This window comes from Thermobia domestica, chromosome 15 (genome assembly GCF_964235325.1).
Source record: "Thermobia domestica chromosome 15, izTheDome1.hap1.1, whole genome shotgun sequence".
In the NCBI taxonomy this organism is placed as follows: domain Eukaryota; kingdom Metazoa; phylum Arthropoda; class Insecta; order Zygentoma; family Lepismatidae; genus Thermobia; species Thermobia domestica.
The window spans coordinates 454,785-480,051 of NC_137468.1; the positions used below are offsets into that span (position 1 = coordinate 454,785).

Consider the following 25,267-nt stretch of genomic DNA (forward strand, 5'->3'; position numbering starts at 1 on the left):
ATCCTGCTATTTTTTATGAGTACAGGAAGACTCAGATGAGAAATTAAACTGTAAAAACAAAAATCTTAAATGCGTCCTTTACGGAAGCGAACGGATAACAACGGACTTAAGCGAGGCTACCTCTCGCTTAATCATACGAATAAGTAAGAGGAAACCCTTTTCCCGCACTTGCTTTAAGAACTTCACAGGTTTATCTATTGACTTAACCTAAGGTAACCTGAAACAAAGATATACCAATAAAACCTGAACTTAGGATATTTGTTTGTCTTTTATAATTTAATAAGAAAACGTTGTACTCTAGAATTTGGATGACTCCAATACTTTACACAAGTAAAAATATAATTGGGCAAAGTAAGATAAAATAAATAAAAATAAGAAAGTTGATGACATTTTAATGCAGTAATAACTTTGTTTCTACCTTTTCTCCACTTTTTACGGAGATAGTCAACACAAATATAGCCGGATTATCCAACATAAGAATGACACAAAATTCCTTGATTCAGTAGAATTTTTCACCGCAACAAGACAAGAAGTTGTACCAAAAATTGTAATGGTAGTATCATATTTTACTACAAATGCCATAGGTTACTCCAATTATATACTGTGACGATGTGAAGTCTCTTTCTGTTTACTTAGCTCGTAAATTCCACATTCCTTAGAGATCTGCATCACGCTAATTCTGTAGCGGATGTCACAAAGAAAATATAATCAACTTACATCATGATTTTCATGGGAAAAGTGGTTTAATCTAGGGGAATGACAACATAAGTTATAAAATATTTAAGTTTATTACATAACTAAAATTGTATTATACAACAACATTTCATTTAGTGATTCAACAAAAGTAATGGAATATCTGATAGTTTATTTGATAGTTAAATACCTAAATATAGATCGATTAACAGGCAAGATATTCAAATATTTAAGTTATTGGAGATGAAAATGAAATACGAATATGCGACTTCAGTTCTCAACCTTGAAAGTTTTACTATAGGTTGACAAATCATTTTATAGTACTGCATGACATCTCTTGACTTGAAATTAATATTGTAACAAGTGCTTGTACATACATTGTATTAGGAGTCTTCCAACACTTTGCAACTTGACGTCCCGAATTGCTGGATCTCGATGCTCCTAATCTCTGCGTCTCTGAGTGTCCGAATTAATTACTGAGACCTTGAGGTCCCTTTTTATTATTTTACGAAGGACACACCCAAACCTCATAACAGTCAGCACACCCTTTTCGTCAGATCCAGAAATATGGAAATTTATTGCTCTTTTGCATTCTGATTGGCTCTTAGAGACTGCCGCACATACGTGTACTGTCACAGCCGGAAGAATTCAATAGCATGATTTCTAGAGTTATCTATAGATTCCTAACTATTTAACCAATTTCCGCACATTAATGCGGCATCACGTTATCAAAATCATGATTATGTATCCTGTAAGATGACTATGAGTAGACTTCGACAAGTAAACTTCCTACAAAATTGCGCAACAAAAGCAGCATCAGTCACCTTCAGGAGGTTTTACGTATTTCCTGTCTCTGTTGCTAGGTTGTGATAAGTCAAGAGAGAAAAATGTCTTTTACAATGCATATTAATTCAAAATAGCCTTCTCAATTCCTTCAATAAAGAGCAATGTAACCATATTTTTGGACTCAGCGTCACAATACTTGTCTACAAGTAAAATAACTGACATTGGAAACTTACATGTGAGTAAATAAAAACAGAAAAAAGTAAAATCGAATAAATGCAAATAAGAAATTTCAGCAAAAACACTTAAAAATGTATACACCACAAAGAAAGATGATAAGAGCACAGAGTTTCACTAAGACATTATTAATTGGTACATACTTTCTCTTAACATTTTCATTACACCATTCACAACCGGAGTTTGCTTAATGGCAAAAGAAATATTCCATCCATCTTCAAGCAATTAGAAAATATACTCCCACTACAGCTCCGGTGGAAGTAATACTCAACTTGAAGCCGTACATAACACTCAGTGTTACAATGCAGGACAAGATGCAGATAAAGGTGAATCGCTTAGGTTGCAGACACAGGCCTGCAGACATAAAAAGGCTTGATATAAAGTCAAGCACACCTAAAGTAAATCGAAGACACTTCAAAACATTCTTCCACAACGAAAGAAGACAGGAACACAATATTTAGCGTGGCAATCCACAGCATAACTCAAACAATGATAACTCAAACATGGGATGAAGGCATCAGCATGTAGACATAAATAAAGGCTTGATATAAAAGTCAAGCATTCTTGACGTAAATCGTGGACACTTCAAACGGCTGGGTGTCGCCAAAAAGAGATGTATGGCGAGAAAAATCAGGAAATTACCAACTGAAATTCACTTTCTTCCATGTCAAAAGAAGACGGAGACACAAACGGCTTTGTTGGGGTAAAAACCTCAGGAACTGGCTTAGTACAAAGGCTAAGCCACACATAATGAAACTCCCATTATATCATCCACTCTTTCTTTCGTCTGTACCGTCCATTTCTTTGATTTGCTAGAGGTATGCAAATTATTTGTCAATACTGGTGTTAGCTCTGTATTATTCAGCCACAGGTTAGTAGCAGCAGATATATAATTTATCCTTCACCATCAAAAGCATAAGTTTACCAAACATTCCTTATGGCATATTATTATGTTATCAAATCAATTACTTTTGTTTTAATATGTACAACTTTAAAAGTTTAAAGCGCTTATATTTTGACTGCATGGATTCAATAAACACGGTCAACAGCCTAAGTTCAATGTCTAGGGTATTTAGATTAGTGCAAATATTTTTCTTAATACATTGCATTTTAAGTATTTTGGAAGATTCTTTATCACTTGTACGTATTATTGATTTCACTTAAGAACCTTATAGTACTAACAGAATGAAATTTGGCAAAACACTGACCAAAGGAAATACCTATTTATCATTAAAGAATGAAATGTAATAATAATGTTGTTTTCACTTTGTTGTGGAGATCAGAGACGATCAACTTAGATACTTCTGTATTTGACACTACTTATTGTTCATGAACAGATCCTGTAACGTTATGCCATGATTCCTAGATTAAGCTAATCAGATTATACTCTTTGAACTCTAATTTCGTGTCGAATTTAGACAATTTTGTTCTATGGTGATAAACCACTTCTGGTTTGAATAGATGGTTAACGAGGAGATGGAACTGATTTTTGGGACGCTGAATCTATTACAAAATACCGCTTCTCTTTATCTCTTAATATTTTCCCCTGATATCTGCCTTCAGACGGACGGACGAATGGACATAGACATTTTATAAGACTTCTAATACTTATGGATAACATAGTTTAGAAGTCCAACAAGGAAATACGTGCTTAACATTTCAGAAGTTCCGCTCCTCAGGTGGAAAGGGGTATCGTTTATATAATATTTAATTTTCTTTTCCTTTATTCAGGAAGTGCCGAATGAAAAGATTAGCTTAAGTTAATGTAGAATATACGTGTTTACTAATGTACTGTATTACATAGCTATGATATAATTATTTATAGATTTCTAGCATTCAAATATGTTTTTTTTAAAAAAGCGGCTTGGCTACAGAGGATTCGGACAAATGTTAAAGTTAATACCTGTAGGAGAGTCCGTTACATTATTCACTAGACTACTAATGACTGCTAGACTAACGGCTAATGGCTGTTAGGCGCTTGAGCCTATTTCTGTTACCGTTCTGTTGACGATGTACTTTCTGCAGGCTTTAATCCAGTGTTGCCAGATCTACTGGTTTTGCAGATCTGTTTTTTCTATGTTCTACTGATCTACTGCGAAAGAAAATGAAAAGTAAACACTCTCCTGCTTTTTCCTTACCCCGAGAAGTTAAAGAAATATATTATTATTAATATTGAATTTTCAATTTTTCCTCACATAAAAAGAGGAAATTTCTCTGTATACATACGCAAAGCTCTGTAGAGCATATAGGGTAAAGTAAGGTATGGTCGTGATAAATCACTATAGTCGACACTTCTACTAAAAGCTAAAATCTAAACAAAAAGTAAGGCTGCATATTGATAGTGCGTACATTGCTTAATATTGTTCCGCTGTATTGTTTACTCTGCATACATCCTGTAGTGTGTATAAAGTTAGTTTATAAAATAAAAACATGCACAGGTAATTTCGTGAGAGGTAAGGAAAGTTCTTGATAGTAGGTCGGTATATTCGTGATAACACTGTAATTAGTACAATATAATGATACTGATTGAACATAGGAACGAAATATCAACAGGAATGAAGCGCCTTGCAGTTATAAATCGTTTGATCCACAAAATAAGCTAACTCTAGTCTATAGGACTACCTAGGGCCTATCCAGTATGACATGTGGGTATGTAAATATGCCTCATCAATTTTTAATAGCAAACCACACATACAAGCACACACAAATTAGGTCCACAAACAAAAACAAAGTTCGTTTGAACAAGTTCGTGTAACAGTCAGTCCTCATCAGAACTTGAAGGAGTAGTGGCGCAATAATCACACATAAACACATCCGATCTGTCGTCCTGCTTTTGACAACGCACATGGTATGACACTAAACAGAAAGAACATTGGATCCACTTATCCCCTAATTCATCATGCACACTATCTTCATAGGATTCAGCACACACGCCACAATCCCAATCATAATCATGAACTGCCTGTTTCTTACGGATAGGCCTAGCTTTACTGTGATAGGAAGATCGTGAAGTCTAAGGTTGATAAGCAGAGTTATTATTTTGCACGTTAGTAGGGTAAGAGACCGAGAGCTTTCTCAGTTGACCAACTTGCTTTCTGTCAGTAGTAGTAGGACTAAGTTCGTTCAGACATTTTGCGGATGAATTTATCTGCTTTCGTCTTTTGGCCGGAACTCTCAGAGTTAGTCCGTACCTTTTCTTGAACTTACCCTACCACCATTTATTTACACTTTCACTTTCAATGTTATTGAAAAAGATTTTTCTTCCTGTTGATTTAGCAATCTTGTATGCGATACTCCTGATTTGCTTTACCATAAGTCCAAAGCCAGCTTCCTGCATATTGATAATGTAGTGATAAACTTTTAATTCCAGTTCAGGTCAATGCAATAGGTCTTCCCATTTTTGGCACTGCAGCATATGTTTCATTTTCAATATCAGCTAGACTTCGTCTCTTCTCTGTTGAGGAAATTGTTTAGGATATTCAAAGAAATTTTCATTTCTTTTGAGACTATATATAAAGATTAGCCTTGTTCACCATTTTAGCTGTCCTCACAAGATCTTTCTGCTCATATGCTCGGTATTTTCCTTTCTTGGGTGGCATCGAAAGAGGCAAAATAGGCCTAACTATCACTATGAATAAACGTAAACATAACATTGACAAAACGGGATCTTGGATTTTTACTATAAGCGAAAAGGTCAAGATAAGCAGGAGGTTACGCTATAGACAGATTGGAAGGGAAGTGGACCACAGTAAAGGTTAGTTGACAGGCCTAGCCGTATCTAAGGTTTAGGCAATTAATTATCGTTGATGGAGTCTTCAATTGCGTGTGCAGTCAATTTCATATGTGAATACTGTGGATGAGGCATTTTTACTGTCACGAAGCACAGGTAATTTCGTTATAGTAAGGTAATTTCGTGGTAGCCTCTACACAAGAATCAGACTGATAATTACACGTAGCATTTATTACACTACTATTCTGTAACACGATAACTACGAACATTTGACCTTTTTAGCAGAAATAAAGCCCTGATTACAAGCTACTTCGCAACTTGTCCATAGATGCAAATGTCCATTAAGAATTTTACATGTGTTCTTAAAAGCCTAATTTGTTTAAAAAGCGACATGCAGACACTACTACCGCAGAAAATTAAATTAATATATCAGTTATGAAACCAAACACCAATATTTACGTACCTTGTCTTTTCTGTCTTTTATAGGTGTTATTTACCTCCGTATTACGGACACTTTCTGTAGAAACAAGTTGAAAAGTAGTGTAAAAATACATTTTTAGTAATTCATACGTGTGTCACCAAGTAATCATTGTAACAACAATTGCCTCCTCAACTGTCTGCTCAGCAACCCAGACGAAGCGTCTGTGTTCAACAACACTCTCATGTCCTTTGTTTGTATCCCACTCCCATCCAAGCTGTTTTACACACAAAAATGTTATTGACAATTGCCCGCCGTTTGGGATGACACGTTACGCTACAGTCCTGCTGGAATCTCTAACCAAGCAGAAGATAAGTTTGATATTTTTTGCCCGCTGGTACGCATATTGTCTCAAAAGAGACATTATTGGACTGCAATTAACCCACAAATTAAAGCAACATACTGAAAACGTATTAAGTAATGATAAGTGTAAAGTGCAGAGAACTATAACATCTTATTTCCATGTTGTGCCTCGAACATAAAATATTGGATGGCGGAGGATATGCAGGTACAGTATTATTTTGGTGATAGACCCCTATTCATAAATATATGATTCATGCAGAAATATTTTTTCTAATTGCATATTACCTTGTTTACTAATTTACGTATGAAAATATTGAAACCTCTCTAAGGCAGACTCCTCTCTATAGCGGACAATTTTTGATTCCCCACGTCTGTCCGCTTTAGAGAGGTTTCACTGTACTTTGTTTGTTAGTAAAGAATATAAAGATGAAAACTATGGTGGTTTGCCTAGTTCCCCCTCTGGCAAAAAGAAAATCTAAACTTACTCGACAAAGAACAAAACCAATAATACCTGTTTCACAAGGGGCGTTAAATTTGTGCTTTGTCGAGGAGCGCAAATTATTTTAAAACGTCCCTGTATTAATAAAACTGTAATAAAGCTTTATTTCTAAATAGTTTTTGTATTCTGTGATAAAACCATGAATTCATAGTTCCTAAAGCATAAAAATTAATAAAATGTATCACTTTTATTTTTGCTCTATTTAATAGTATTTGCCAAATGCAGGAACGTGCCGTGGAAAATGAGCGCCCGGGGTGAGAGTATATGACGGCGCCCCCATACATATATTCCAAGTAATTTTTCTTATCTTTTTCCTTTTTTCGTCCTCTTACTTCGGCGCCCGGGGCCGTTGCCCCGCTAAACCCCCTCCCAAGGCACGGCCCTGGCCAAATGTGCTTCTAAAGAGAAAAAAGAGTCCGTTGGCAGGAAATATCCGAGACATGCATACGACTTTCTTATACAAACACCTTTAAATGGTGAAGAAGACAAGACTTTCTCATGTTAACTGATTGGCAACATTGATTCAATCCTGTTTTCATGCATAATCATGTGATATTGTTTGATGTTTACATAAAATATCTCTGATATAGCTGTTTGTGTAATTGGTATGTTTTTAGGTATACATTAGTCATAATCAGGTATATACGAAAAATTGTCCGGGAGTATAACTTTCTCTGTAGGGAAGTACGTAAAACATATAATTCGGTTTTTTGACACAGCTGTGTCATTAAGCTTCGCATAGACACAGACACACACACACATTGGTAATACACCAGCATAAGAAATAATATTTCTGTGCGGGGGTTATGTTTAGCAGAAAGGGGTCCAAGAACACAAAATTTACAGGAGAAATGGATAATGTAAGTTCTTAGACCTAACATAACGTAACCTAACCTAACCTAACTTGAACTAACCTAGTGTTAGTATAAAAGCGAAATTCTATCCTTTTTTGGAAAATTATGCTGGACCCCTACATTAACATAATGTAACATAAACTAACGTAACCTAATCTGAACACCTAAACTGTCCTAATGTGGACAGAAATGATCGGAATTGCAACATTTTTAGAAACAATTTCTGGACCCCTTCTACTAAACATTAGCCCTGTGCGGGGCATATATTCCGAAGTTGGGCGTCCGCTTTCGTCAAGTTTTTTCACTGTTATCTCCTTTCCACACTTTCTGCAATTTGTTATTAGGTTCATTAATCCGTGCTCTTCACAAACTTTTAAAAGATTTTGCTCGTTATCAACGTATTGCTTCACAAATGTTAAAACTGTTAGTTCATTGCCCTTGTACATTCGCCATGTTGATAACATAAATGCTCGTTTCTTTTCCACAATGCAACTGTTCGGTTATCTTGCGCCAAGTAGTTCCCTCCGCTCGCCATATAGTCCCATGTTTATAACCGCTTATATATAACAAATAAACAGATTTTTCGAGACTCTTATATATTATCAAGCACACAAACAATCAAATTACCCATATATTTCCTGTAAATTTTAAAAATTTCGCTGCAAACGGACGCCCAACTTTGGAATTTAACCCCTGTGCGGTTTAGGTAATCATGGATTTTTAAAATATACGAAGAAATGTGTTACGTTAATTTGGAAAATAAATGTACGAGTACTCGAATATCTTACGTGTATGGTAAGATGGAAATGCAAAGTGTGGTTTTTATCACCTACTCGATAAGCAGCCCATGATGTAGTGAAGCGCTATGGGTCTTTGTGCCGTAAAATAGGCCCTCTATTTTCAGTCTTAGAATCGTTAAAATTTTGGCATTTTTCAGGAAATTCACTGTTGCTGCCTTATAAAATGTGGGTGATATTTAGTATCTCCCCCAATCTTGTACATATAAGAATTACAGTGTGTTACTTATTTTACAAAATGTAGCTGAGCTAGGAACAGCTAGCTAAGGGAGTTAGAAGTACTTCTACCTTTATCACAATTTAGACAAAATCAAAGTACTCGGTTCTTGAACGATGAAAGGAGTTGGGGGAGATATTGAATGCCATCCTAAAATGTTTCGGAGAAAATCCTCTGCGCACATTCACTTTAAGAGAACTTCACCGTTTTGGGGTATAAGTACCGTGTTCAAAAATGTACCATAAAAACTAGTGTAAAAACCACAAAGGGACGTGTGCTAGGTGTCCACTAAAAAGCACGAATAGTATCTAACCGAGTCAGGGCAGGAACGCAGATACCTAGTGGCAGCGAGAGGATATATTCGTAGGAAGCAGGACGCCAATGACGGTTCGTATGCGCGTAAACGAGAATGCCGTTAACAACATTAATTTAATTGTCCTCGAAAAATGCACCTTTCACTGTCAAGTTTGTCAATGAGACTTGACACCATCAACACGATATTCGCTTTAAATATGTAATTATTCCTCCATTTCTTTATTTTAGATGCCTTTCTACATATGCTACAATTTCTGCCCAATTTCAATAATCTGTGCCGCTCCACAAAGCATAATAAATCTTCTTCACCAACATACGTTCTTATAAAAGTGAAGGTCGAATTATCACATGAACTGCCATTTTTAAATAAGAGGAACTGATTTTGTCGTTACAACCTAATGTCTAAAATACTACCAACAGCACACGGCATTTGACATTTCAAATACACTTTCCTCATTTATGCGTATACACCATCGCTGACGCGCCTTCACCCAACTGCACTCCTGCCCTCAATCAATTACATGGACTGCATGGAGAACATCGTGTCCATAGATTTCCTCGGGGTCTCCTTCCACATTCTCAATCCATCGTCATTCACTTAGCTTAATCCGTCTCCCTTAGCCTAATCGTGAGACGTTAAACTGGAGGGTTTCATTTCATGACACCCTTGTAACTATCCGCTGCAGGCGATCATGCTCAGGAGCCTCTCAAGTTAAGAAAATGAAACTTGGTATTTATAGTCGGATACATGTGCCAGCGGTTTTAAAATTACGCTTCTTAGGCGGAACGGAGTGAAATTTTTCCCCTCCATTTTAAAATTTGACGTTGCCTATCTCATTATCATGAGAAAATGGCTGAACTGTTTGAAATTTTGAATATAGCTAGCACATGGATCGAGCCAATATTTATATCACTTTCAATATCCTGAAGAGGTGAAACAGGAAATTTGAAATTAATTCCTAAAGATAAAGTGTCGGAAAATAATACTTCGTATATAACCTCCTTACATATTGACCACGTGCTCCAGCGTTTTGGAAATTCTTGATTCTAAGGGAGAGAAACAATTTCTGTTATTTTCAATACTGTATATAACAATAACATCGACGTTATATGTTTCATCACAGAAAAACAAGCGTTTTCTGAACCGTTTGGAATGAATGTTTTAGAGTAGTTACGGACTTTACTCAAGCCGATGTTTTATGCCGCCATTTTCAATAAAATGCATATCCTAAGGGGAGAGGGGTTCAAAATCTATAACAAAAATATGTATTCGTGAACCTTTCAATTTAACCAGATGTAACTCGGTATAAAAAATCCTTAACTAACTCTATGGCTTATGGAACCCGGAGGTTCAATGCCACGTTCACAAAAGCTTTCCACTGACTTCTCTCCTTAAACAGTTGGTTCCATTTTCTATTTCTATTTCTGTTAGATCCATTTTAATATTGTCCTCCCATCTCCGCCTAGGTCTTCCTAATGGTCGTTTTCCGGTTGGTCTTCCAGTCAAGACTTTGAAAGTCTTTCTACTTTCTTCCATTCTAGCTACTTGACCTGCCCATCAAAGCCTCCTAGACTTGATGACCCTAACATTGTTTAGTAAACCGTATAAGTTATGTAGTTCCTCGTTATGAAGTTTCCGCCATTCCCCATTCCCGTTCCTCTTGGGTTCGAGTATTCGTCTCAGCATCTTGTTCTCAAATACTTTCAGTCTATGTTCTTCCCTCAGAGTAAGCGACCATGTTTGAGAACTTGTTATTAAAAAAGATGGCCCCCGAAGAAGAATGACCGAATGAATAATTTGTTTCCTGTAATATAAGAATCATAACTTCAATACTCATTTTCTTACCGAAAGAATGACAATAAAAAGCCTTCCTCTCGGCTCAAACATAAAAGGAGGTGAAGTCATAAAGGAAAGAACAAGTACCGGGTTATATATATATGAAAATGTACTCTATAGCATCTATTAGTAATTAAAAATAATAACTGTTCTTTCTCTTATTGAGAGTTCCTAACCATTTACTAAAACATTTATAATCGAACCTGTCCTGTATTCCTGCAACAGTTTCAATAGCTCTGCTTATTCGTGTTTGCATCTAAATTTGGTGTGGTTTATCTAGTCAAAAGATACATTATATCATTTTCACGTAATGCTAAACTGTTCAGTGCCGCCGCCATCTCTCACGGAACTAAGTAATGCACTGCGCGTGTAATGGTGTAACATCACACTTGGTACCATTCCACGTCGCATCAGAATTTCTGATGGGTGAAAGATGGTCCAACGCCATATTAAGCTAGTAAGTTGCAGTTGTCGCGGATGTTTCCATTAAATTGATAAGGATCTGTACTTGTATTCTGTAATATGTAATTTGTGTCATATGTTGCAGGATGTGGTGAAGGCGATTCAACAAGGCTTGTGACTGTAAGTATTAAGGACAGAAGGCACCAAAATCCAAAGAGCAACAACATATTCTCGTGCGATGGAATTCAGTAATGTTTCTGCGTTACCACTAAAGGTTAGTATCTTGTATAACTAGAATATCATTATGGTGGACATTTTGTGTCATACATATATCTAATGATAAAACATATGTCTAAGTTAATTGATGAATATCTTACTATTTCTTTCCTCTTCGGTTTGCATTTCTGAAATTTGATTGCAAAATATGTTTAGTTTTTTTTTTCTTCCATTTCCATAAATTTTCTTGAATAAATCTTCTTCCTTTTCCTGGTGATGATACATGCTCTGCCTGAATTGAAATGCTACCTTCCATTTTTACTCAGACAGCAAAAAATAAAATTGTACCATCACCATCTCAGATATTGCTGAAACTTTTTTTATCTTATAGAAACTAGACGTGTTTTTAAGCGACCCGTATTTTTTTGTTTTGTCGAAGAAAAAAAAATCCCGCCAAGTAATGGGCCATCAAATACAGGGAGTACAATTTATGCATTGTAACAAAACATGGAAAATGGTCAACTTCGGAGCTCCGTCATTCAGCAATGTAGCCACGTGGAGTTATAATGCTTGTTGTGGTATGTACACTTATGTCCAAAATTATTGTCGCATGTCTATAAACATGTTTTTGTAGGAATATAATTTGATAACGAATTCGCCCGGTATTTCTTACAATGTTAGTATGTGTGTAATTGGCAAAAACATGTATGTGGCAAATTTCATGTCAAAAGAGCAGTAAATAAGAACAATAAAACGAAAATAAAACTTTATTGTCCATTTAGCAAAATTTTGTTTTACTCATTCTAATTTTCGTATTTATATTTTTTTTTAACTATTCTATCAGGCCCTGTTTCCAATTATCAGGCCTGTATTCTATCAGGTCTTGTTTCCAAAATCATTATAATTCTTTTCTTATGAAATTTACCACAAATATATATTTCCCGATTATAAACTTAGTATCAGTGTTAAAAGTACCCTGCAAAATCATTATCAAATTATATTCTCACAAGAAAACAGTTATAGATATGCGACAATCATTTTGGACATGAGTGTACATAGGAATATAAATAAACTATACTTTATTATAGTTTGGTTTGCACATGCGTATCTTTTTCTACATAAATTAATAAATCAATCGGGCTTTGTCGATCATGTGTTTTGTGATTGACGGAAAGAGTTGCAATATTCTTTATTTCGTTGTTGAGTTGACTATAAGTGGGACAAGACGAACTTGGTCATTTATGACAACTTCGATTGAAGAGCAGAGTTTAAATCACGCACGTATAAAGCATAAGTTTAAAAAAAAAATAATAATAATAAAAAAAAAAAGAAGTTTCTTGCACTGGAATATTTACGTTCTATATACTGGAAATTTTTGCCGTGGTGTGCTTCCAAAATTGCATTTGCGGCTTGCCATAGTCAGCTGGGACGTGGTGGTGGCCCTCGTACGACCAATCACCATGCAGTAACGTATCGAGTCTATCCGTTGCCTGCAATAAAAAAACCAACGGAGGCCCTCTGCTTTGAAAAAAGAAAAAAAAAAGGCTGTGCGCATTTCAGAAATTAAGACCGCCTCTTTAAAAAAGGAAAAAACTAAAAGGTACTTAAAGAAACGTTTCTTACCTTTATTTAATGAATGTGAACCACAAACATCATCAAATTGTTGCAGTTTTTTTGTTTCCAGTGTTGCCAACTGTGACATCAAAATCAACAAAACTTCGCTAACTCAAAAAGCTATAGTTAATTCATGAAGCATTGGTCGAGAATGGTATTTGGTGTGTTTATTATTCATGTAAAGTTGAACCATCTGACAGAATTTAAAAAATGGCGTTTTTGAAAAAATGGCGCCCAAAAATAGCGATTTTTAAAAATTTGACAATTTCTCGATTTTTTTTTTTTTTTTTTTTTTTTTTGGACAAAATTGTTACACACAGAAACGATACATTTTTTTTTTTTTTTTTTTCGGAAAGCGGGTAACTAGGTCTTGCCAACCTTGAAAACAGAATAATAAAATTCAAACCGGAAGTGCTCAAAAAAAATCGCGAACTTCGACTTTTCAGATAAACGGATGTTGGTTTGTTAATTTATGTAGAAAAAGATACGCAGGTGCAAACCAAACTATAATAAAATATAGTTTATTTATATTCCTTTGTACATACCACAACAACCATTATAACTCTACGTGGCTCCATTGCTGAATGATGGAGCTCCGAAGTTGACCATTTTCCATGTTTTCTTACAATGTATAAATTGTACTCCCCGTATTTGATGGCCCATTACTTGGCGGGAATTTTTTTTCGACAAAACAAAAAATACGGGTCGCTTAGAAACACGTCTAGTTTCTATATATATTAAAAACAAAAAAAGTTTCAACAATATCTGAGATGTGATGATACATACTCTGCCCGAATTGAAATGGAAGGCACCATATATATTGTCTGTAATCGTCGTAAAAAGATTATGAATCAACTTGTTTATCACTAATCTTTTGCAATACTGTTTAAACAAATACAACTAAAGAATAGTTTTCTAGTTTCATAACTTACACTACTTAAACTTCCGTTACTTGTAATTTCATTTATTCAGTTTGATACGGTGTGAATAGCGTAATCTCTAGGGAAGAGTAATTATTATACCTGATGACCTGGGCAAGTAACATCTCCACTCACTTTGTTTCTTATATGTAGTAAAGTGTTGACCCTGTACTATGTTCAGAGTTGAGGAGTTGCCAAGTCTACTTGTTGGCCTTTGTTTACGTTATAAGAATGCATTGACAAGAGCTGTTTGCTTACTGTAACTACAGCGGATTGTACACTTTATTTTCATTTATGTATTTGGTGATACACATGTATACTGCTATAGTCGGAGAGTACCGACGTTTCATTTGTTGTATTTTATGATTATTAATATATAAGGATTGTACTTACCATGTGTGTATTTGCTGATGGTTGTCACGCCCTGTAGCTGATGCTATTCTTGACAAAATGGTACTTATTGACGTACTCCTTGAATACAACGAGGCTATCCACGTTTCTATCGTATGCTTGATATTGTTTGTGTAAATATCCGAGTCAATATTTGTAACATTACATAAACCTTTGCACTTGAATCTATTGATTTCATTGAAAAAAGATCGAGGAACTGTCTGTAATTTTGCCCATTCTAAGCTGGCGAAAACGAAATCCGGAGTTTAGCATTTCATGCATATTTTACTCAGGTAGAAGATGGGAAGAAGGACACAGCTCAGATGCTTTATGTAAAATAACTAGTGAAAGTATTGTCTCGTGTGAAAAATGAAAGAATAAAGTATTAGTTTGCGAATACTTACAACAAACCAAAAGCAGTAAAAAATGTTTTGGATACATCACATTATTTACAAGTAGAAGATAAGCACTCTGTGTAATTTTCAAATGGCATTCGTATAGTACATCTGCACCATTCGGGAAAATTTTGAGTAATATCAAGAGAAGTTTCAGAGTGGTTTTGAGAACTTCAAAATTTAGAAATGAAATGAAATGAAATCTCTGAGTTTTACGTCCCACGGTTATGCCGGTTAGGCTAAAGGAGACGGTGATGATGAGAGATGAGTGAAATGGTGGAATGAAGAAAGTGGGAGGAAACGGGAGAACCCCGAGAAAACCCACGAGCACGGCGTTTGTCCACCACAAAGTTCACTTGGCGGGGGCTGGGATCGAACCCGGGACCCCAAGCACCAGAGGTGAGCGCTCTACCACTGAGCCACCGCGCCTTCAAAATTTAGAGTATCTAACTTTCGTTACAGATAACATAAGGTATTTTTAGTACTAGATTACGCTTTTTTGTTTTGATACAACGATGGAGTGAGTTAGCTGTAGATGCTTTAAGAAAATACCGCTGATGAAGATGGGATTTCCATGGAAAATTTCGGCAGTTACCGTAGCAATGTATACCAAGATTAGTCTTAGAGAACATATCAAGTAAAACCAATCAACAAATGGCAGACTAAAAGTTCAGCCAGCGGGAGCGGAATTTGGTTTCCCGCCAATGCAGCGATGATGTCTCTCCAACAGTATTCACCATTTGGTGTTTTTAGCTCCCGGCATAAACATACGGAAGCTTATGGTTTCACTTCAGGCTGTGTGGGGGAAGGGGGGCTAGATTGCTAAATTGCTGGTCAGATTCGGTGGGAAAGTAGGAATAAAGATAGCAATATTTGGTTGCCAGGCTCGTCTAGTATGTTGTACTTTATTTGACGGTAAGTAATGACCGGATCTGGACCAAATTTGGTAAGCAAATAGCTCATGGTCTAGGGAATAAAAATTGCTATATTTTGTAGCTGGTCTCCACCAGGACAGGCTTAGCTCTTCTTTTATGTGGTACTTTATTTCCCGGTAACTACTGGCTGGATCTGAATGAAATTCGGTTACAAGTAGCCCATCGCAAGGTGGCCAGGAACGATAACTGAAGCTGTGTTCCACGCCGGGAGCTTCTGAATTCGGTTACCTCGGCTTGTTCTGTGTGTGCTTTTAGTCCACGCTAACTTTTGACAGTATTATCAACTTGGTAATTTCATTTGAGATGACCTAAAGTAAACGCGCCTTTTTTATTAAATTATTCTCAAGAACTATTTGATGAATTTTGGCCAACATATAGAGTCAAAAGTTTGGAGTCGATTTAATTGATATTGAAACCGGAAATGGAAGAAATCAACTATTTTCGATTTTAACATTGATCGTTATAGAAGACAATATATTTCATCTCCATCCTTAAATCTGTATTGAAACTGGAGCTTCCTCATGATGTGGATAGCGTATGCGCCTTTGAGGTGGTCACCCGGGTTGGATTCACGGCAGCAGCTCATGTGGTTCGAATTCCACGTTGAGCTGTAGGCCCTTGTCTCATATAGTCTCACTGCTGAAAGGGAATCTAAACTCAAATCTAACTAACAAACTAATCTACTAAAACTGGAAGTAATAGAAATCCACTTTCAATATTGATCTACATAGAGCAATAACTATGAAATAATCGGTTCTAAGAATCTTTTTTCTAAATCTCATATTCAACAGAAATCAACTTTCAGCTCTAAGAGGGTCGTCATAGAATGAAATCTGTAAAAGATAGCGAGAAGCGGTTGGTTTTATTAATTGAGAAAATATCACGCCATACAAACCAAACATTTTCACGTGATATCTGTACTTACTTTAACTTCTACTGCACGTATTTTATTGTAATCTATTTTCCGTAGTTAACGCTAAACACAAACCCTTTCAACTGTCAACTTTGAATTGTATTAATATCTACTGTAGGCAGGGCCGGATTTAGGGGGGTGTAAAGCTACTTCGTTGTAAATATACATTATCTAAAATGAGAGGCTAGGAGTGAAAATACCAACACTTTCCGAAACTTTATGCCATCATGTTTCCGTTTGGGGCTTAAAAGAATACAGAGCTTTGCAAAAGTCTAAGGAAAAGGGTTTCCAAAAGGTTAAAGGAAAAGGATTCACCAAGCAAAATAATATAGCATTTGTCAAGTAGGAAAGGAAACCGAAGCCAGGAGGAGAGAACAATATTTTTTTCCTGAATAACACTTGCGACCCTCTTTAAAATACTTTCCTCAGTTCTATGTATCAGTATTTCAGGGGTAAAGATAAAGAACATTGTTACATGTTACTTTGAACAGTTTCAGTATGATTGGTTATTTTGGTAGTTATTGGTGCACCCCCACCCCCTCAGACAATCCTGGATCCAGCCCTGACTGTAGAGTTTACATAATCAGAAAGAACGTGTTTACAATTACTATGTTAGAAACCATTTTTTAAAATCATAATTGTTACAGAATAAATAATAGGTTCTCCCCTGACGTTTTATATCTGCAAAGATCTCTAACCATTATTTATTGCTGAAGGTCGGATTTCTGTGTCTTGTCATATTTTTATCCTGGAATCATTCTACATCTCTAATTAAATACTAAAACATTTTTGAGTTTTGTTACAGCTATAGTATGGAATTTATTGCTTTTTTAAAGGCATATGAATCATTTTTAGATTTAGATTATATTTCAACCCTAAGTGATAAAAAAAAATATTCATATTTTAGGCTAATTTCGTTTTTGCCGACAATTACCAATATTGCCAATGAGACTATACGGAACTTCCTTTTTTTTGAAATGTTTTATCTTCCATAACAGCACTTGAAGAACTACTGTACAATGTATAAGGAGCAACGCTTCATTACCGGGCAACCACTTTGAAAAGAGAATTCAATGCATCTGCTTTTATCTTTCTTTCTCCTTCTTTGCAGTGATACCTAAAGTATAGTCGCTTTCTTCTATATTGCTATATATCCACCCATATAGCTGTAAATTTGTACTTCCTCCCCGAAGCGCATTATTATTATTATTATTATTATTATTATTATTATTATTATTATTATTATTATTATTATTATTATTATTATTCCTTTTGGCAGGTCCTGGAACTCACGAGTTTTTTTTCTTTCCTTATTTTGAATTTGGGCCTGGAAATTTCTTCCATGTTTCTCGATTTTCAGCTTCCTCTTTTAACTCCCAATATTTTCTTCTATTTTTCAAATCTTCTTCCTATTCCTCGTTTTCCTTCCATCTTTCCTTCTATGGCGGTATGAAGAAGACAATTTCTTCGCAAGATGTGTCCAATCCAATTGCCCTTTCTACGAACGATAATGGCTAGAAGCGTCCTCTTCTCTCCGAAACGCATATAATATAATATTGTATTTATGAAATGAAGTCTTTTAGTTTTGTGTCCCACGGTTATGCCGTGTAGGCTGTAAAAAACTGTGATGACAAGAATGAAGAAAGTGGGTGGAAACGGGAGAACCCCGAGGAAACCCACGCGTATAATGTTTGTCCACCTTAAAGCTCATTTGGCTCAGCTGGCATCGAACCAGGAATCCCAAGAACCAGTGTTATATTAATTACTCCAATTTTTCTGTGTCAATGTTGCCATGTTTAGGGATAAATCCCGCAGCAATGGGATTTTTCAACTTTTCTGTTTATGGGGTTCAGCATGTGCTGTGATCAATTCTTCGGGGTTTAAAGATAAGATGATTCTTAACAAAATAAGTTCGCAAACTTCTCCATAAATTCCTATTCTTAAATATATGTATCTGTGATATTTTTCCATTTTCAAAACTTTTAGGACATAGAAATCCGAGCCCTACTTATTACTCCAATTCTTTTACAGTGGTGTCATCTGTACGTCGACTCTATCAATAAATTTTCGAATTTGCGTCTCATTTAAGCTCAAAGGCATAAGTATAAGACATTAAGATCTTATTCATATATTGTTCCTATGTGGAAACAGACATTAATTTTGATTTCCAAACGGACTCTTATTCTACGAAAAATTGGTTTATCAAAAATGACAAAATTCATCAATCTGGATACAAAGTGACTCCAAAGCGACATCTTAGATGGCTGCTTCCAGTATATACATCGGGTGTGTGGATAAAGAAGAAAGAATTTTTAACAAGCTGCCCGTAAATTTCGGTATTATTAGTCTGTAAATAGAACATAGTAGTTTATTATTGAGTTAGAATAGTACACTAGTTAGCAGGGTGGGAAAAAGATCATGATTTTAAAAAAAAAAAAAAATTTTTGTTGATTTTTTTACTTAAATCGATTTTTTTGATTTAAATCAAATCTTTCTTCTCGCGTAATACAAGTCACGAACTGAAGATAAAACATTAGGAGTTAATATTAAATGTTAATTATGCCATTTAAGTGAAAGTATTGGGCTTGAATTTTGAATTGATTGCCAGTCGTTAACTTATTTCAATCCCGAATAGAAATGCAAGGGTTCGAAAAAAAATTTTTTTTTTTTTTTTTTTTTTGAAGGGGGCTCGGTTTTTCTGCTTTGCTTTTTTGCTTGGGAAATTTTGGGCTTTTTTTAAAATTCTGCTCTAAATTGATAAAGCAGGTTTTGTTTCGCTTCTCTACAATACAAAAACTCATTTAAGTACGAGTGGATGCAGATAATAATACAAAACCTCGAAAATAAACATGAATTTCGAAAACATATTTCAAACAATTTTAATTCTTAACACATTTTTATTATGAATCCCAAAAAAATAATCCATGTATATAAGAAGTTGCAGTTAAGTTTTAACTTTTATATGCATTATAAGCAATATTTTTTTATTGTGAATTAAAAATACAAAAACAAGGAAAAACTGTTACATGACATACAGAATTTATTGTACTATGTGTGAGAGTTCAAACAAATAATACATCAGGAAGATAATAATATATTTGCTGAACAAACGCACAATACAAATTTAAGTTTCGACGCCGTAACCTTCTCAAAAATAACATGTTCTTCTCTTTGTTCATTACGTATATCAAGTGGCTCAAGTTGTACAATGTTGGCTTCGCATTCGAGAGGTCATGGGTTCCGCCGCTGCCGACCATCCTGACTGGGGTTTTCCAGTGTTTCCCTCAGTCCTACCAGGCAAATGCTGGGATGGTACCTAGTAAAACAGACCCTGGCCGATACATTCCCAAATCCTTTCCATGTTGTTGTTAGATATCCAGTATAAAATAGCCTCTGAGCTGCATCTGGTGATTGTTAAATAAATAAATAAATATCATTTCTCGTCAATCTGTTATAGCCTATAAGTTGATTATGTCTGACTTCCGAGACTTTCATAAACATTCGTACTAGAGTAACAATGAAAAATAATCATTGTTTTATTACAATTCAACGTATTACTTTAAAAGACTGAAAAAAATGCAATCTTTGTATGGGACGCTCAAAAATCACCTAATTTGTTAGTGCACCTCTTGCTTCCGCCTTTGCTACCCCTACAGAAACTTCTTTGAAATGGGACAGAAATGTTGAACATGTATTTTCTATTCATTTATTACATACATAATAATTGTTACAACCTATCAGGTAATTCGAACCTGCAAAATCCGGTGAAGTCCCAAATTCTGTAATGCACTGACTGTTCCTTAAGCTTGTTTAGAGTCAGGAAAGTACTGAATTTTCTGTTCATGGATCATATGCGTAATACTGTTCACCTGAGCGTTTGGTTTTCAAGGTTCTGGAATATATAACCACCATCACGGTTTACCCAGTCCTGAAGGTTTCTGAATTTTTAACAAGAATTCAACATGTCATTACGGAACTTTCCCTTTAAAAAAAGAAAGGAAAAGCTACGAAATACATTTAAGTCAAGCACAACAAACATGAGTGAGTAGTTAGCTTTTCCGCTTCTGTTGGGAAATCCGGGATTCAGTCCCGCATTCGACCATTCCGACAAAAGTTCTTAATTCCATCTGTGAATGTAGAGATAGTGCGTGTACTGTGATTCCTAGCTGATTTCATTTCTTATGTTTTAAATTGTTGTTATTACTAATTACCAGCAATGACGGATTTAAGAAAGGGGTTAGGGTGGGGGTGTCTTTCGGACTGAAGCCTGTTCTCCGAAATTACGGAAGTTCTAAAACAAACGAAATTTATTTATATCTTTACTCATAAACTTCAAGCTTCCCTCAAATGAAAATCAGGCATTTTTAAAAAACTAACCATTAATAAGAAAAAAACCCAAAACACTTTTCTAAATCCGCACAGATTATGTGTATAAAATTGTATTCAAGGTTGCATCCGGAAGATTATTGCTACATCATTACACAGCTACAGTATAACAGAAATGTGAAAGTATGCTCTGACGGATATACTGAAAAACAAAAGTTTAACTATATGCTAGAAACTAGAGTACTAAGCTCTAAGAAATTAAATACGAATAACTAAAAATGAAATGATCTAAAGAAGAAAAAATGTCGATAACTCAGAAGTTAAAATAAAGTTATATAGCCTCTAAAATTGCTCTCAAATACTACGTACTTAATGTTTAATTCATGACAGATGCTCCATCCATCATGATGGTGAATTCTATAGGGAAATATGGCATTTAGGTCGTGAAACCTTGTTAACTATAGAGTATACTATAAGAAAGCTATTTAGATAGAAAAATCATGAAAATGAAAAAAGCCGAAATTTCCGTTTTTTCCCTAAAAAGCCGGCTTTTTATGTGAAAAAAAAACAATTTAAAAAAGTCGGCTATTTTGCATCTCTAATCCCAAACAATGTTTCTTAAACACTAAGGAAAAAGTACGGCGACGTTTATCAACATGATACTTTTTTTTTCACAAAAGTTACTCATATTTGGCAGGGGCATACCTATAAAAAAAAATGGAACTAGCTTGCAGCATGAAATACACATAAAATACGCAAATTTCGTCTAAAGTTATAAAATCTAAAAAAGATTTGTTTCGGAGAGGGAATCGGACTCCTTTATAAATACGCCCCTATTATCTGGGAACAAACAAACAGACGCGCACACAAAAGAATTTTCGTCTTAAATGTCCATGGTGATTTTCTCGTTGGAATAGTTAACGATTTAAAAACCTTATGTTACGAAGATAAGAAAGCAGAATTCCTCCGTTACCCGTTCGAAACGGGATTTTTCCTAATCATCCTCTGCATGAAACACTTGTTTTCATACTGTGCTTATTGTATTATGATTATCTTCCATAATTGAAATAACACAACAGAGGCTGTATTTTACTTATTTTCCCTTTAAATTAACTTATTTCGGAATTTGATTTAAATCAACGATTTTTATTTAAAAAATCAAGTGATTTAAATCAGACTGATTTAAATCAATCCATCCTGCTAGTTAGTCACTTAGAAAATAAATGTAGTTTGAAATAAGTATATGTAAAACAGATTCTAATATGGAGTTTCTGCTATTTGTTTAATTACTGGAATGAGTATGTGCCTACAATTGGTTTATTACCACTGAACTACCGTACTTCAGTATGTGATTAGCTATCATGTAACACGATGTAAACTTTTAAACCATTCTAAAAAAGAGCAATCGATAAATTAGCTTGAAATATAGATTTTTTTTATCGTCTCAGAAATACTTCCATGTTAGTATTGTAATAGAAATTGTTAAATTCAGTTAATCTTATTTCAAATGGAGCTATATATGTTTTCAACTTTTTTAATGTTTTTGAAGATTTTGAAAGAAAGACTAAATTCTTTGAATTACTGATAGGTGCTAAGAATTAGTAACTCAAATAATTGATCAGAAGAATTCTTTCGCTGATTTTGGATGGCACGTCACAGATTATTCAGTGTTTGGCAATATACATATGGTATAAGTGTTCGTTCTGGTTCCAAGAATTCCACTAGAATCACACACTTTTGGTCCCAGAACACGATTGCCATGGTTTTGTGAACAGATGATGTTTGTTTTAATTTCTTCGCTTTAGGAGAATCAGAGTGCCACCATTACATTGACTACTGCTTCAACTCTTCAGTGGTGTACAATATCGTCGTTTCATCCTCCGTCAGTATGTGAGAAAAGAGATCATCCCCATCCTAATCACGTGCAGCTCTCATTCTTTGCTCTTTGTAAGAGTCTGTCGGCATTTTGGCATCCACCTCTCTCATTGGCAATTGGATCGCATTGTCGCGTTAACGTGTTCCACCAGATCATCCTTCTCAACGCTAAGCGTTCCACTACGCTCATCGCCATAAATATTTGAACGCCTGGACCATTGCCTGACTCTCCCTTCACTCATTACTGTAGATTCGTAAATGGTGCACAATTCTGGATGTCAGCTGCATTCTGTCCTTCGTTGTTCAGAAATCGTGTTACACATTTTTTACTATTACGGCAGCTGTTCCACCTTACTCCTACTCATATGTACGCAACTCCATTCGGACGATTCTACGTCTGTAACACACTACACAGAATTCCACAGTTATGCTCCTGCCCAACTTCATCAGTGTTGTCAACCCTGCATAAAAATACGTTTTTGATATACGCCTTGTATCTTTTTGAGCACCATGGGCCTATCTTTCGCCCACTTTTAACGCAACTATGAACATTTTATATACTACTTTAGAAGGACGCAAAAATTCATTTCTAGTTCCTTGCCCTTCTGTGTTTTTGTGACCAGTAGTGTGAGATGCATCGTTCTCATCAGCTTCTGAACATTTGCTAGTTGTAATGTGAACTTTTTGGCCGTTCATCAACTAGTATGGCCGTTTCTAGCTTGTCTTGTCTGAAATTCTTCTGTACAAGAGAAAACTCTCTCTCTTACAGTGGACACCTTAGTTGTTAGTTTAGTAGTGGAACTGTTTCTAAATCACTCCGCGAAGACATAAAGTAAATTATCGTTCGAATCACGTGTCGAAAGTACAGGCTTCGATTAGAGCAATCTGTAAGTAATAATTACTTACTAGCTGATATGGGACTTACTACTTTGTCTACTGTGTTACAGTGCTATAGCAGAATAATATTTACGGTTTGCTTTCGTAAATTCATTGACATGTTTCTAATATCGTTTGACTGATAGAAAACTGCTTAATACAGCCAGCAACATTTGTTTTTCTTTTTCCTTAGAAGAATTAGGAAATTTGCTACGCAATCTTGCTACTTGCTTATATTTACTTTTTGCCCCTGTGCGGAATAAGAGTTCGTAGTCTGACTGGATATTTACTCCCTTTGTGAAGCGTAAGATCAATAACATTGGTTTGTTTAAAGGTGAATCTAGTTTGCATGTACAAGGTCTTCCTTGTTGTAGATAGGTTTAAAAGACCATGCCTATCAGGACAAACTGACAACTAAGAAAGCTATTACAGGGCATGGAATACTACAGCGTCACAGTGTGCCGTCATTATTGCTTAAATTTGCAATTGAGTATGTTTTGCTGTGAGTATTGCCCAAGACATGTATTTAAATAATTCAGGGAGTAATAAAGAAATAGCAATCTTGAACTGATTTGAGTGCCTTTACGTAAAATACAGAACGTTTTGATAGAAGATTTTTTTTTTAAATTGTAGGTTTAGCTGTTAGTAGAGTTAGTGTCAGTGGAAGTATAACGGGCACTGAAGATCGAAGAATATAAAAACAGAAGTCATTTCTTATATTCTGTTATTTCGGTAATTCAGAATGAAATATAAAAAAATCGCTCAGTTTTACGTCCCGCGGTTATGCTGGAGACGGTGATTATGAGAATAAATGAAATGGTGGAATGAAGAAAGTGAGAGAATACGGAGAAAACCCACACACATAGTGTTTGTCCACCACAAAGTCCACTTGACGCGAGTTGGATTCGAACCAGGGATTCTATTACGCATCAGAGCCTCCCTTCGGTAATTCGAACCATGTAAGCATTAGATTATGAGTGCATTAACTTGCAAATCGTTTATTGAAATAAAAATGAACAGTTGTGTTTTGCTGTAAACAGAGTAGTGTATAATAGTGGTACTTCGAAGAGTAGATATTACTATTAATATGAGTGCATAAATAAAAGTACAAATTTCTTAAAAAGACAAGTACTGAGGATGTCGATAACCAGTCGTTGGAATGGATCCGAATAAATTAATAATTACGGATGCTTAAGTAAGGACAAATAGTAAGACAATAGGAATACAAAATAGAAACTGGATCCAGTTGGCTAAAGTCAGGAGCCTGGAGAATTTTGTAAATGCGGCATAGCCCGAAGAGTTAACTGAATAGAAGGCTAGTATTTCATTATTAAATATGGATCCTATCAGATTGAGGAAAGGGGCATCCACTATCACCGAACTTGGCTAATAAAAGAGAAAATCATTTAAATATGCATGGCATTCGAAGACAATATTTTCACATATTTTTTCCATCTTTCTTTCAGATTGTGTTTCTGGTGCATTTTATATTTTCAACATGGTAAGTACCATTTCTAATTTTTCTGTTCATGTAATTAATTATATCTGATTAAAAAGAGAAAATCCGATTTCTTTGAATGCCAAGGATAGAATCCATACTATAGAATTTGAATTATAATTATTGAAGTAAGCCAGTTTGATTTATGGCATGCCCTTCGATCT

At 35.3% G+C, this 25,267-nt stretch overlaps 1 protein-coding gene across 1 annotated transcript in view; it reads left to right on the forward strand.

Moving 5' to 3' along the window:
• The first annotated feature begins 7,188 nt into the window (after nucleotides 1-7,188).
• LOC145672021 (type-1 angiotensin II receptor-associated protein) overlaps nucleotides 7,189-25,267 on the forward strand; it is a 42,899-nt gene continuing 24,820 nt past the window's right edge. Inside the window, exons 1-3 of the mRNA XM_081741209.1 lie at nucleotides 7,189-7,328; nucleotides 11,291-11,419; nucleotides 25,072-25,106. Coding sequence (XP_081597335.1) covers nucleotides 11,384-11,419; nucleotides 25,072-25,106 — 71 coding nt within the window. The 5' untranslated portion in view covers nucleotides 7,189-7,328; nucleotides 11,291-11,383. The remainder of the gene's footprint in view (nucleotides 7,329-11,290; nucleotides 11,420-25,071; nucleotides 25,107-25,267) is intronic.